The 12,969-nt window shown below is 45.2% G+C and overlaps 1 protein-coding gene across 1 annotated transcript; it reads right to left on the bottom strand.

The window, feature by feature from the left end:
* Window positions 1-397: 397 nt before the first annotated feature.
* LOC132210698 (probable G-protein coupled receptor 139) lies at window positions 398-12,188 on the bottom strand. Its single transcript, XM_059652232.1, has 2 exons — window positions 12,079-12,188; window positions 398-3,769 (listed from the first exon to the last, which is right to left on the bottom strand). The coding sequence occupies exons 1-2, from the start codon at window positions 12,161-12,163 to the stop codon at window positions 2,871-2,873; spliced, it is 984 nt and encodes a 327-aa protein (XP_059508215.1). The 5' UTR covers window positions 12,164-12,188; the 3' UTR covers window positions 398-2,870.
* Window positions 12,189-12,969: the final 781 nt, after the last annotated feature.

The raw sequence follows: 12,969 nt of genomic DNA, 5'->3' as shown, positions 1-12,969 counted from the left end.
CCCTGTGACAAGGTGACTCCCCGAAGGAGCCTCGCTGTCGAATGTTGCATGCTTTGTGTGAGGGCAGAAGGGAGGGTGAGAGAGCAGCAGGGTGAGGGAGAGTGCAGGAGGGAGCGTGAGACACCAGAAGGGAAGGTGAGAAGGCAGGTGAGGGAGTTAAAGTGCAAGAGAGAGAATGAGAGTGCAGAAGGGAGGGCAAGAGGTCAGGAAGGAGGGTGAGAAGGAGGATAGAGAGTGAGAGTGAGAAGCAGGAGAGTGGGTGTGAGGGCACACTCTCCCAGAGGCAGCCTCCCCACTCTTCCCGGCTACCTTCTGCCTCTGTTCAGGCCCACTCCACCTGGGTCACTCTCCTCCTCCCACCCCCACCCCCACCTCGGGTCACTCTCCCTGGGTCACTTTCCCAATGTCACCCTTCCTCCAGATCAGTCTCCCTAAGTCACACGCCCACAGAGTCACCCTCCCCGCGACTCACTCTCCCCCCGAATCACTCTCCTCAGGTCAGATGCAACTGGATCAATCTCTCCTGCTCCCTCACCACCCAGTTCTCTCTCCCCTGCTGGGTCCCTCTCTACTGAGTAACTCTCCCCAGATCAGTCTCCCCCAGGTTGCACCCCGGGTCAGTCTCTCCAAGCGTGTCTCACTCTAACATGCTGCATTGTCTGGCTGCTAGTTATCAGGGAACTCTCACTCACCTTGCTGCAGGACAAAAGGTCTCCAAAACACTTTCTACTTCCCATGTGCAGTCCCACCCAAGTTCAGATGATCAATAATAAACACCTAACATGTTGCAAACACAGAAAAAGCCTGTCAGAAACATCCTAAAAGACAGTTAATTCGCCAGCTCTGTGAGATTCCCCCAGGCTGGGAAAAGATGTTGATGGAATGGGTTTTGAGGAAGGACTGCGTGGGGCAAGGACTAACATCAGTCTGTGATCACAGCTGAGCCCCTGAGCTATTTTTGTGAAATGGCTCCATTTTAAAGTTTCAGGCGCAGTGTGACACCAAGGTGAAAATGTTAATGGTCTGGCAGTTGTTGAGCAGGTTTGGGGGAAGGGGTCACGGATCACCCCTCCCACTCCCCCAAACACCCTCCTTCAAATCCATTCCCATCTACTTGCTCAGCCTTCCACCTACATTTGGAAACGGACACTCTCCAACACGTTTGGAATCGAACTTGGGTCCCCACAGTGGCTCAGTGGTTAGCACTGCAGCCTCACAGCTCCAGGGACCCGGGTTCGATTCCAGCCTTGGGCGACTGTCTGTGTGGAGTTTGCACATTCTCCCCGTGTCTGCGTGGGTTTCCTGCGGATGCTCCGGTTTCCTCCCACAGTCCATAGATGTGCAGGCTAGGTCGACTGGCCGTGCTAAATTGCTCATAGTGTTCAGGGGTGTGTGAATTATAGGTAAATGGGTCTGGGTGGGATGCTTCAAGGGGTGGTGGGGGTGAGGGCACACTGTCCCAGAGGCAGCCTCCCCACTCTTCCGGGCTGAATGGCCTGTTTCCACACTGCAGCGAATCTGATCTAGTCTAAACACACTGCTCATACTGCAGCTCCATTTGAAGCTACACAAGAGAACTCAAACCAGGATGTGTCTTTCTCAATATTGACAGACTTTCCCTTCCAGCCAGTCATCCCAGTTCCACGACATCACAGCAAGAATTCTTCAGGGCTGTATCCTGGTCTGACCATCTTCAGATATTTGGTCAATGACCCTCTCTCCATCATAAGGGCAGGAATGGGTTAGAACCGGACGTCGAATAGCTTTATAAATACTCATGCTACAATCGCAGGTCAGAGGCAGGGAATTCTGTGGCAAGTAACTTTCCTCCTGCCGCCCCAAAGCCTGTTCACCAACAACAGTCAAGGAACTTGGCACCATTCAGGATAGTACAGTCTTGGTTGGGCAACAAATCCACCATCTTTAAAATTACTCGCCCATCATCGGGGCAGCACTGTGTCCCATCTACAATATCCCTTGGTGAGACAAACTCACCAAGACTCTGTCTGTACGAGACCCAGAAGAGCATCAGCAGATATGAAGGACTGCAACATGCGGCTGTGAACAAGTTGTACACAATGATTTTCATCACCACCAGCTCAGGCACTGTCTCTCTTTCTGTGCAGACAACACTCACCCTCACTTTGAAGATATTTCATTCCTTTTTCATTCAGCAGTTGTGGTAAGCCCTGATATTTAATCACTAAATCAGAGACATTTCACTTATGACCCAGCCACCCTGTGACACTCACAAACCAGTGGAAGCATGATGGACTGAATAACTGCCTTCTACGACACAGTGACTCACTGGTTCAGATATTTACGCAAGGCTGTGTGATCCATTTTCAATATTTCCTCGAACATTGCATTAACAAAGAGTCCAAACAGAAGAGGAGCTAATGAAGGGTTCCTTTGATCACTCACAGAGGAGACAGATTTCGCAACAAACAGCATTCCAATTTCTCCATCCGTTGTTTCAGTGAAACCAGATTTGGTGAAAGGATCAATGAAAGTGTTGGTCCCCTTCCAAACAAGAAACATTGTGGAAGGAGACTTTCTGTTCTCACAGCACTGGAGACAATGTGGAGATCCTATTGTAACTGAAGAATAATTGACAAGTGTCTTTGAGAAACATCAGCTGAAGGAGAGGCTGACTCTGCTGAGACAGCATTTCACCCACAGCACCATCATTCCAATTTATCTCATCTGGAGCAGATTGTGTAGAACTGAACAAACTGTGTCTGTATCACAGATATCAGGGAGAGAGAGGGACTGCCCCCACTGTGTCTGTATCACTCACACTACAAAGCATTTGTTGTTGAAAATGGTAAATAGGAATTCCTTTTTCTCGGTTACTTACATTCTTTCAATCATTTGGTGAAGTTTATGATTCGTGTAAATGGATATATCACCACAGTCTTCATCTCCTCCCTGAACTTAGTCTGGGTCACAGCATAAATAGCAGTGTTTGTGCAGCAACTCAGGAGCTGCAGCAAGAGTCCAATGTCTCTGACAGCACCGTGCATGTACTGAGTTGCATTGTCAATGTTCATCATGCGTGCCCATATTGAGCTCACCATGAACACTGCCCACAGCAGGATGAAATTTACAGATATAACAAAAAGTAAAATGATGGATTTCCTTCGACTTTCCATCTCTGTGTCTCTGGGACTCTCCCCACTTCTGTGAGCTCGGAGTCTGCTGCGGGCTCTGCTGGTCATTAAAATGTGTCTGATAGTCAAAGCATTCAGCAGCATGATCAGAATAAATGGAATTCCCGGGGTGAGAATGTAGTGAAGGAACTCAATTGCTCCCCAAGCTTCCGATTTCTGAGCCTCCAGTGTAATTCGACAAAACCAGGGATCATTCACCAACACATACCAGCCTGTCAGCATAAAATACCAGAAAACATTCTTTGAAAAGCTCAAAACTGTCACTGTTCCCAGAACCAGAGCTCCCGTTCTCTCTGTACAATATTTAGTTTTCAGCCTCTGGCAACAAATGGCCACAAATCGATCAAAGGTGAAAGTGACAGTGAACCAGACTGAACAGTCAGTGGCTGCAAAAAGCAGGACAGCATGGATATTACAAACAGGGACAGAATACAGGAAAAGAAACCCTTCCCAAAAAACAACTGGAATATGCCTCAATATCAGGTCGAAGATTAGAACCAACAGATCCATCACCGCCATGGCCATCAGGTAGCGAGTAACACATTTGGAGAGTCCACACTTTCTCTGAGACAATATCACAATTGTCAGTAAATTAACTGTGAGAAAAGGAAATAAATAAAATTATTACACATCATTTTCAGAGTAAAATGAGCTAATTGGATTTCTGACATTTTTAAATTTGTCTCAATGTTCAAGGATTTAGTGACATCTTTATCCATCGGAGAGAGATATCTCATAAGGTAAGCAAAGACCATGAAACAATATCACCAATTTGATTGTTTAAAATAAGAACAAAAATTGGTAAAACTGTCTGAACATTTTCTGTCAGTTCAGAGACATAACAGGAAGTAGTAAAAAGCACAATAGAGAATATTAATTTTTGGAAATGAAGCCTGAACACAGTTATTATGGAGAAATCAGCCTAAATGCCTGTTGGAGGTCATTACCCAATGACCTTGTATTACTGTGAGAGGGAATCAGACCCAGTTCCTGTTCCTGATCATTACCCAGTGACCCCGGGTTAGTGTTCGGAGCAACAGACTTGCTTCCTGTGATGGATCATTACCCAGTGTCCTTGGTGCATGGGGACTGAACCTTTCCTTCTTTTATTCGAATCTGTTCTCATTTTTTAAAAATTTATTTCATGGAATATGAACGTTTTTGGTGAATCCAGCATTTCCTCACTCTAATTTCATCTATCACGTTGGTTGTAGACTGTTGCGGTCTGAGGAGTGTCGCTGCACCCACTGGGCTATTTGGGAGAGATCATTGCATTTAGTCCCAGCTTCAATGAAGGAAGTCGATATGTTTCCTAATCTGGAAATGAAGGGGAACTTGCTCAGTGGCGTACCCTGAGTGTGCTGTACATGTCTTTGGAGATGTCAAGATTTCTACTTTGGCAGGTGCTGTCAAAGGACATTCGGTGAGTCACTGCAGAGCATCCTGTAGGTGGTACACACTGATCCCTCTGTAGGGGCAACCCATCTTGGAGTAAGTTTTTGGAGACAGCTGAGTTCAGGCATATGGAAGATGATTCGAGCCAGAACTTGTAATTGCAAGGACAAGTACTCGAGACACTCCATATAAAGGGTGTTTCAAATGCACTCTACTCTCCTAATAACAGCTTCTCATTTTATACTTTTCCTTGCTCTTCTTTCCCGCTGCAGCATATGTTCCCTCCCCCTGTGTATTATTGGTCAATAATGCTGGGTTGTCCAAACGTGATTGGGTCCTTGTTACATCGTTCTATAAGAGCAATTTTCTTGCTACTGTTTTCATTTTGGTGCATTTAGAGGTTTAATTTTGAATAGATATTCTGCATCTCTCAGATACCAAGTAAAGCTTATATTCTAGTTATCGCATCTGTGGTCTGCTAAACCTATTATCTCATACCAGGATATAACAGAGACAGGGATTGTCAATGTTCCCATTACAAGGAGAACACTGTATTTCAATATGCATGGCAATCCTGCTCGTCACTGTGCTTGTTAAAACATAAGAGATATCTCTTCTATTGCCTCAAGTTAGTTTTTGAATCTCACCTTCAAACGTGTTTTGTGATTTTTTTTCTGTTTGGAAATATGTGAATCCATAACTACTTCAGAAACAATATCTATTATTATCTGGATGAATCATAACTAATAGCAACTTGTCATATTATAATTGATTGATTGAAAATCTCAAAAAAAAATCTGCTTGCTGTGAAATGTTCTGACCTATATTGGCCATTACAGTTGTACATTCTACTGTATTTTAGACAGACGGCCGATTGTGTTCCTTGCTGAGAAGACATTAGGCAGGGCTTTCCCACACTCTCTCCAGCTTCTGTCAGCCATGTCCTGCAAAGCTTGTCAGAGGCAGTCATTGGACATTTTATGCTGCTCAATCATGGGCATCCCTACCAGCAACTGAGAGCTGGCTGTAGAGGGAGTGAATATTGTAGGTTGATTTCTGGCCTTTTCACGAGTGGCCTGCTTTGTCCATTTTGATGAGGAGACATTTGTGTATTGTTGGAAATGCAATACGTGTGACTTGTAGCTGGTGGGTTGGAACAGATCAGGTGAGTAATACTGGGCGAGGAGTTGGAACTTGGCTGGCAGAGCCGGAGGGTGTTTGGTGAGAAAGTCAGAAACACACAGACAGAGGTTGGAGCCCTCACAAGCCTTCAACAAAACGGGTAAGCTGGAGCTGTGTGTTCAGGAAGGACAGAGAGGCAGCAGAAATAAATGGATCATGTCAGAGCCAGGTAAGATGGGCTTAGGAACAAAACTAAGATATTTTCTTCATCTCTCGCTCCTGGAGAACAGCCAGGAATTCTGGAGAGCACCCAGAGGAAATGATAGCAGAGACAAAGGATGAAAATTTTCCAAACTTAGTGTCCAGGATCAAATAAAATGATCCTGTTGTTAAGAATATTGTAAGGACCTTTCTAAAAATCATGAGAAGATAGAATCATTTGATGCACTTTGTTTCAAGAGCTTGAAGCAGCTTATGTGAAGAGAACTGTACTATCTTTCACAGTTCATTTTAATGGTCGCTGAAGGATTTATGTCGCAGAAATAATAATTCATTGTGAGTAACAAGGTCTTTTTGTCAAAGTTATTATAGAAACGAATCTGTAGGTGGACAATGCCATCCCAGAGAGATCGTGACCATGACGAGAGGTAGCTGTGATAAATCTTAAACCACATAGAAAGAAGCAGATCCCATTTAATTGGGTGACCAATGGGCAGCTGAGGCAGCAAAGAAGGCCCCAGGTATCAACTACCACAGGCAAGGTGCTGATTGCATTTAGTGAAGAGAGGAAAGGGTGGTAGCGTCACGCTGCACTCATATATCATACTGTGGAAACGCACACCATGGGAGGGAGTTCTCTGCTGCAAACAATGGGCAGGTGTTGGTGCTGGAAAGGAATGAGAAGAGATGTAACAAAGTTCTGTCAGGTATGTTCTCTCATTGACCCACTTAGCCCAGTCCAGTACCGCATCTCACACCAGGCCAAACCAAAGTGTTCTTGCGAACAATTACAAACAGACTTCACAGGAACCCTCTCACTGAGTTTAGGAGAAATGGCTTGTTGGTCAGTCATGACTAATTTAGGGATTGTGTCAATCCTATACCGCGTGAGCTGAATGGACGACCCCTGTTTCTAGTTCTTATGATTATGGGAAGTTTGTAATTAGGTGGGAATCAAGCAAAATTCCAGACTCCCTCCCACTGCAGAGCTTAGGCATGTCTAAGTCAATGTACAAGGCATGAAATAGAGAATTAGCTGAAACCTTCCAGGAGATGTCAGACGGATGGGTCAATCCGTTGCTCAGTAGCCCAATGGGATTGAGGGAAACACCATGTGGATTGATTGGATTTACTCCCTCGGCATTAATGACAGGAATGGGAATGAGATTACCAGGGCACGTTGTGACTGGAAATGAGGAAATAAGGGAGACAAGTGAACCAATTGTGAGAAAGCTGTGAACGCTGCACGGACTGAGACTTGAAGTTCCTGAACAGCTGTTCAGATAGGACAGGGAGGTTGAGGCAGGATTGGGACAGGCTGAGCTGTCCAGTGTCGGAGATAATGTCATTGTGAAGGTCATGTTAGAGGAGCCAGGATTCACACTACAATGGGTTGGGTATGATGAAATTATCATTACATACAATACATGTGCCTGGATAGACAGGGGATGGAAAGGTCATTGGCTAAAAGGTCACAATTGGAGCAAGTCACTAATTGATGTATCTTTTCTACAACATTACACTCCAGGAGTAGTTGGACCATTCCATCGATGGGAGCGCCGAGTCTTATGGGGTTAGAGCGAGGGTTATGGACAGCAAATTTGGGAATGATGATGAGAGTGTTGGGTCGCTCCACAGATCAACAACAATACACAATATACAAAACCCCAAGCAGAGCACAACAGTTGATGGAGAACTCCAGTAAATGGACCAGTGTTTGTAAAGGCAATAAATGTTGATAGCACAACGTGCCCTATGAGCAGGGCCTGTTGTTATAAACATCTCCAATATTGGTTGACGCGAGTGGTGTTCAATCCTGACTCAAGCACTGGAAAGGTTTTAGTGAAACAAGTGATGAACTGGGCAGCTTGGCCTCAGGGCGCAGGGTGACCAATAGCTGGCCCAGAGTATGGGAGAGAAAGGTCGGACTGTGATGCAGTCTGCTCAGTGACGTTGTTCCTATACCAATACAGACAACTCCATTTTAAATGTAGTTGATTTGGGCCAAAAGCTTCTGACATTAAGTTCACAAATTGGGCAAACTTGGAAATGGAACAAGCGTTCAGGACAGACACCTGAGTACGGACTAAGGCCCAACATGGATAACACAGAGCCAGGCCATAGCACAAAGGTGCCATTCCTGATCCATTCATAAATCAATCAGCGTGCAGAAAAATATCTCCGATGACACAATCAGAAATTATGGCTGCAGTTCTTTTGGAACAATGGTACTTGAGCAGAGAAAGAAAAACCTGAAACAAATTGATAACGATGAGGTAGCCCTGTGTATAACTAATGCTCACTTGTTTAATCTGTCATAGCACAGAGACAACGGCTGATCAGCTGCCAGCTTAGGGGTTTAACACGTCTGTATGGTGTTAATGTGGAATGTGTTAGACATGATCATACACTGATGGTTAATTAGGTAGCCTATTCAGCAGGATGTGCCCCTCTGATATACAGAATGGAACTGGCAGTTAATGGTTTGAAATGGACATAAAATGACCAGCGAGGTCAGTAGAACTGCAGATGCTGGAGTCAGAGATATCACAGTGTGGAGCTGGAGGAACACAGCAGGCCAGGCAGCATCAGAGGAGCAGGAGAGTTGATGCTTCGGTTCGGGACCCTTCTTCAGAAATGGGGAGTGGGGAGGGAACTGGGAAATAAATAGTGAGAGGATGGGTGGGGCTGGTGAAGCTGGATGGGAAGGTGATAGATAAATGCAGGAGGTGAGTGATGGGGATTGGTCAGTGGGATGGATAGCTGGGAAAGAAGATGGGCAGATTGTGTCAGGTCAAAGAGGCAATGATGAGAGAGAGGGTTGGACATGGGATGAAGCCAAGGAGCCTCATACAAACGTAGGGGATGAGTTGTATTGTCTTACACATTGCTGCTGGCGTCAAATTTGCAAAATCTAAGACTATTCACTGTTTTTACACCAACGGGTGCCACTGACACCGTGAAAGCTTGGTGTATATATTTAAATTTCCAGACAAATGTGAAGTGATGCATTTTGGAAGATTATGGGCTGGTGAAAATTGTACAGTGAATAGCAGAAACCATAGCAGCGTTAGTATGCCCCTTCGGAGATTGAAAATGCAGAGGTATCTGTGTTTGCAGGTCCACAGGTCACTGAAGGTGGCAGCACAGGGAGATAATTGACTCAAAAAGTCCTGTGGCATTGTTGCCTTCATTGGAAAGTGCATTGAGTAAATGTATGGATAAGTTGTGCTGCAGCTTTGTGGCACTTTACTGAGGCCACAGTTGAAATATTGTACCCAGTTTGGATCAGCACACTACCAGAAGAATGTGGATGCTTTGGAGAGAGTAGAGAAAAGTTTGACCAGGATGTTGCATGGTGTGAGGGATTGTAGCGATGAAGCAAGGCTGGATAGACTGGGGTTTCATTGGAAAGCAAGAGGCTGAGGGCCGACCTGACACCAGATTATGAGATTGTGAATGGCACAGAAAGAGTGGGAAGTACGAGGCTCTCTTGCTGGGTGAAGGGGTCAATTATGAGGGAACATGAATTCAAATTTCAGGGGCAGCGGGGAGGAAAGTTTAATGAGATGTGTGAGGCAGGGTTTTCACACAAAGGGTGGTGAGTGCCTCGAACGTGCTGCCAGAGGAGGTGCTGGAAGCAAACACAACAGCAGCATTCAAGAAGCACCTGGACAAATACATGAAAAGGAAGGGAATAGAGGGATGTGGATCCTGTCAGTGAAGGCAGCTTTAGTATGAAAGGGGAAAATAAGTCAGCGCAGGCTTGTGCTGTATCATTCTGTGCTCCTTCCTCTCTATACAAAGGAATGGGTCGTGTTATGAAATATCTTTCAAAGTTCTCCTGTGTGGTCCCATCTCACCCGTACCCCTGGGGAGGGACTGTAATTGTGTGGGACACATTATACACTCCAGCAAAAGATCTGAGCCTTTGCAGACAACATTGACTCTCTGTCCTCTGCCTTAGGGATTGTGGAATTGGGGAATGAATATACAGACACACCGATGGATTTGAACCATCTCCCACATTCTGCTTCCTGCACAGGAATTTAAATTGGCTGTCTAACATGTGGATAAAGATGGTAGAACCATATAATGTTATAATCCGAGGCTCCGGACCTGGAAAGGATAACACCATAAGACCAGGAGACATAGGAGCGAACGTTAGGCCATTCAGCCCCTTGCGCATGCTCTGCCATTCAATCATGGTTGCTAAGTTTCTCAACCCCATTCTCCCACTTTTTCCCCGCAACCCTTACTCCCTGTGGCAATTCAGAACCTATCCAACTCCTCCTTAAATATACTCAATGACCTGGCCTCCACTGGTTCTGTGGCAGGGAATTCCAGAGATTCACTACTCTTTGGCTGAAAACATTTCTCCTTATCCCCGTTCTGAAAGATAATCCTTTCCTCTATGCTGTGCCCTTGGGTCCAAGTCTCTCCTTTCCTCAAGCTGCCCGAGAGTAAAATAACATGAAGGAATGTGGGAAAACAAAGTTGGGTGAGACACATTGACTTTGAAGTGTGGAAATCTGCACCATGCTGTCATCTGTACAAAGCTTGTAGGTGTTCTGCAACCCACCAAAGGGAGCTTTAATCTTCAGTGTTCATGCTCCCTCTACATCTGTGCCTGTGAAATATACAATTATTCTGCTGTTTCCCTGAAATCCTCTCAACAATTAGTCACACTGTCCCCTGGAAAAAAACCATCATCCTGACTTTTCTTTCCATACGTGGGATGTGGGGATCATTGGCTTTGCCAGCATTGATTGTCCCATTCCTCACTTCCCCAGAGAAAGCGGTGGGGAGCTGCCTTCTTGAACCACTGCAGTCCATGTGCTGGACACAGACCCACAACACCCTTAGGGAGGGAATTCCAGGATTTAGATGCAGTGACAATGAAGGAACGGTGATGTATTTCCAAGTCAGGATGGTGAGTGGTTTGAGGGGAAACCTGCAGCTGGTGATGTTCCCCCGCATCTGCTGCCCTTATCTCCATTGCCAAACATTCCGAAAGGATAAACTCACCTTCCCCACCAGGAATGTCGACAAAGTGGGGAACTGCACGAAAATCGAGGTCCCATTGTGGGGTGGATCTGGACAGCAGGCAGCAGCTCAGGGGAACGCTGATATTTGGAAACATATCCACTGGTTAGTTTTTGCACTGTCCAGCTCCATTTACACCTAGATGTTGCAGAACAGCAGAGCTTCGATCTGATCTGGTGATGATGTGAATACTTTATTCTGTGCCTGTTGCTTGCACAGTTTAACGTGTGTGTAGTCCTGTGTGTAGCTTCTCAGGGTTGGCACCTCATTTGTTGATATGCTGAGTGCTGCCCCCAAAGCAGTGAACAAGGAGAGGGAATGGGGCTACACTTATCGATGATGTCTCCTGTGAGGACCAGAGTGCCCTGTGGAAGCAGAATCCAGCAAGAAGACAACAAACCCGGGAAAGAAGAAAGAAAACTGTTCAAAGGTAGACCAGGATCATAAATCACATGGAAAATTGTGCTTTACTAATTCAAGTATCAGTTCAATTCAAAAGCGGAAGAACAGCACAGAAACTCAAAGCGGGTTGCACCTAAAATATCAGATCAACATACCATCATTCATGGAACATCCGGTATCAACATGTTTTCTGGACTAAATTATTCTATTTTGCTAATTAATGTTGTTGATGGGGAACAGTGCCCTGCAGTTTCAGAAACAATTGCAACAGCAAAACTACAGCAAATACATCTCCCCATTACATGGTAACTGGAAAGGTTCGAATGGGACATCAACAGTAAATAAATCCAAAGTGCTCACTGAATCACCATCCATCAGTAACAAACAAAATAAATATTTTATCGGAAATGATGCTAGGTTGATTAAAAATGGAGCTAGAGGTGGAGGTGTATGCATCATCGAGGGGGTATTGGGCAGAACTGGGAAGGGAGAGAATGTCAGGTTAGACTTCAGTTCAGGGTGAAATAGAACAGTGAAGTTATGAACAGTCTGGTACAATGTGAGATGTTGGTAAAGGAGGGGATTGAGTGCGTGAACAGGAAACTGACTTTGTGACAGTGACAAAAGACAACAGATCTGGTCTTCCCAAGGCTGAAGTGACAAGAACAGTAAGTGACAGAAAGGTGGTTTATACAATTAATAGCACAGTAATGAGACTTACCAGGGACACCAATAATAGCCAGAATGGGATAGTAAATGTGCTGAATAGTCAGAATTACTATCTGAATCCGAGCACGTAATGGCATCCGATCATAATTTGCCGAAAGATACTCAATCATATCATGGAAACTCCTGCCCATTGCTGTAGCCATCCACTCTATTATTCCCAGATTCCAAATTGTCCTCTCCCTCTCTCTCCAGCTGCTGTTAATCTCAGGATGACGCTGCCACTGACACTATGGGATAACACTTTGAAAGGGTTGCCTTATTAATGGAAGACCGAAATTCTCCAGTGAGACAATGAGGCTCTTTGGAGACTGCCGTTAATTACAGTCACTGAACAAACAGGTTCAGTTAACACCTGTCAATCCAACAGTTGTTGAACCAGAGTAAAGGAGAAAATATCCCTGCTCTGGGGGTGATGTATGAAGGTTTCTGAGGGAAGGAATGTTGGAAATAGTGAAGCACTGGGTAACATTTTCAATCCTCTGTGAATGTAACAGTGGTACCAGAGAACTGGGGATATTGCATATTTGGTAAATTCCATCAACAGGAGAGAGAGCGAGAGGGAGAGAGAGAGAGAGAGTGGGAGGGGGAGAGAGAGACAGAGACAGACAGACAGACAGAGAACTCCTGTAAGTACAGTCTGGTCAGACTAACATCAGTGATGGGATGAATTCCAGCATCCAGAACTCAATGAGAATCAGATCAAAAACACTCCACTCGAAGGAATTGTTGTTACAATGAAAGGGAAATGTGGGCTTTGGATGAGAAACACCTCAGGCGAGGATAGAGAGAAGTAAAAACATTGAAAACAGGATCAGGAGAAGTCCAATCGGCCCTTTGATCCTGCTCCCACATTCATTCTGATCATTGCTGACCCTGTTCAACA

Source organism: Stegostoma tigrinum, chromosome 18, assembly GCF_030684315.1.
Source record: "Stegostoma tigrinum isolate sSteTig4 chromosome 18, sSteTig4.hap1, whole genome shotgun sequence".
Classification (NCBI taxonomy): Eukaryota; Metazoa; Chordata; class Chondrichthyes; order Orectolobiformes; family Stegostomatidae; genus Stegostoma; species Stegostoma tigrinum.
This window is presented reverse-complemented; position numbering and strand designations above follow the sequence as displayed.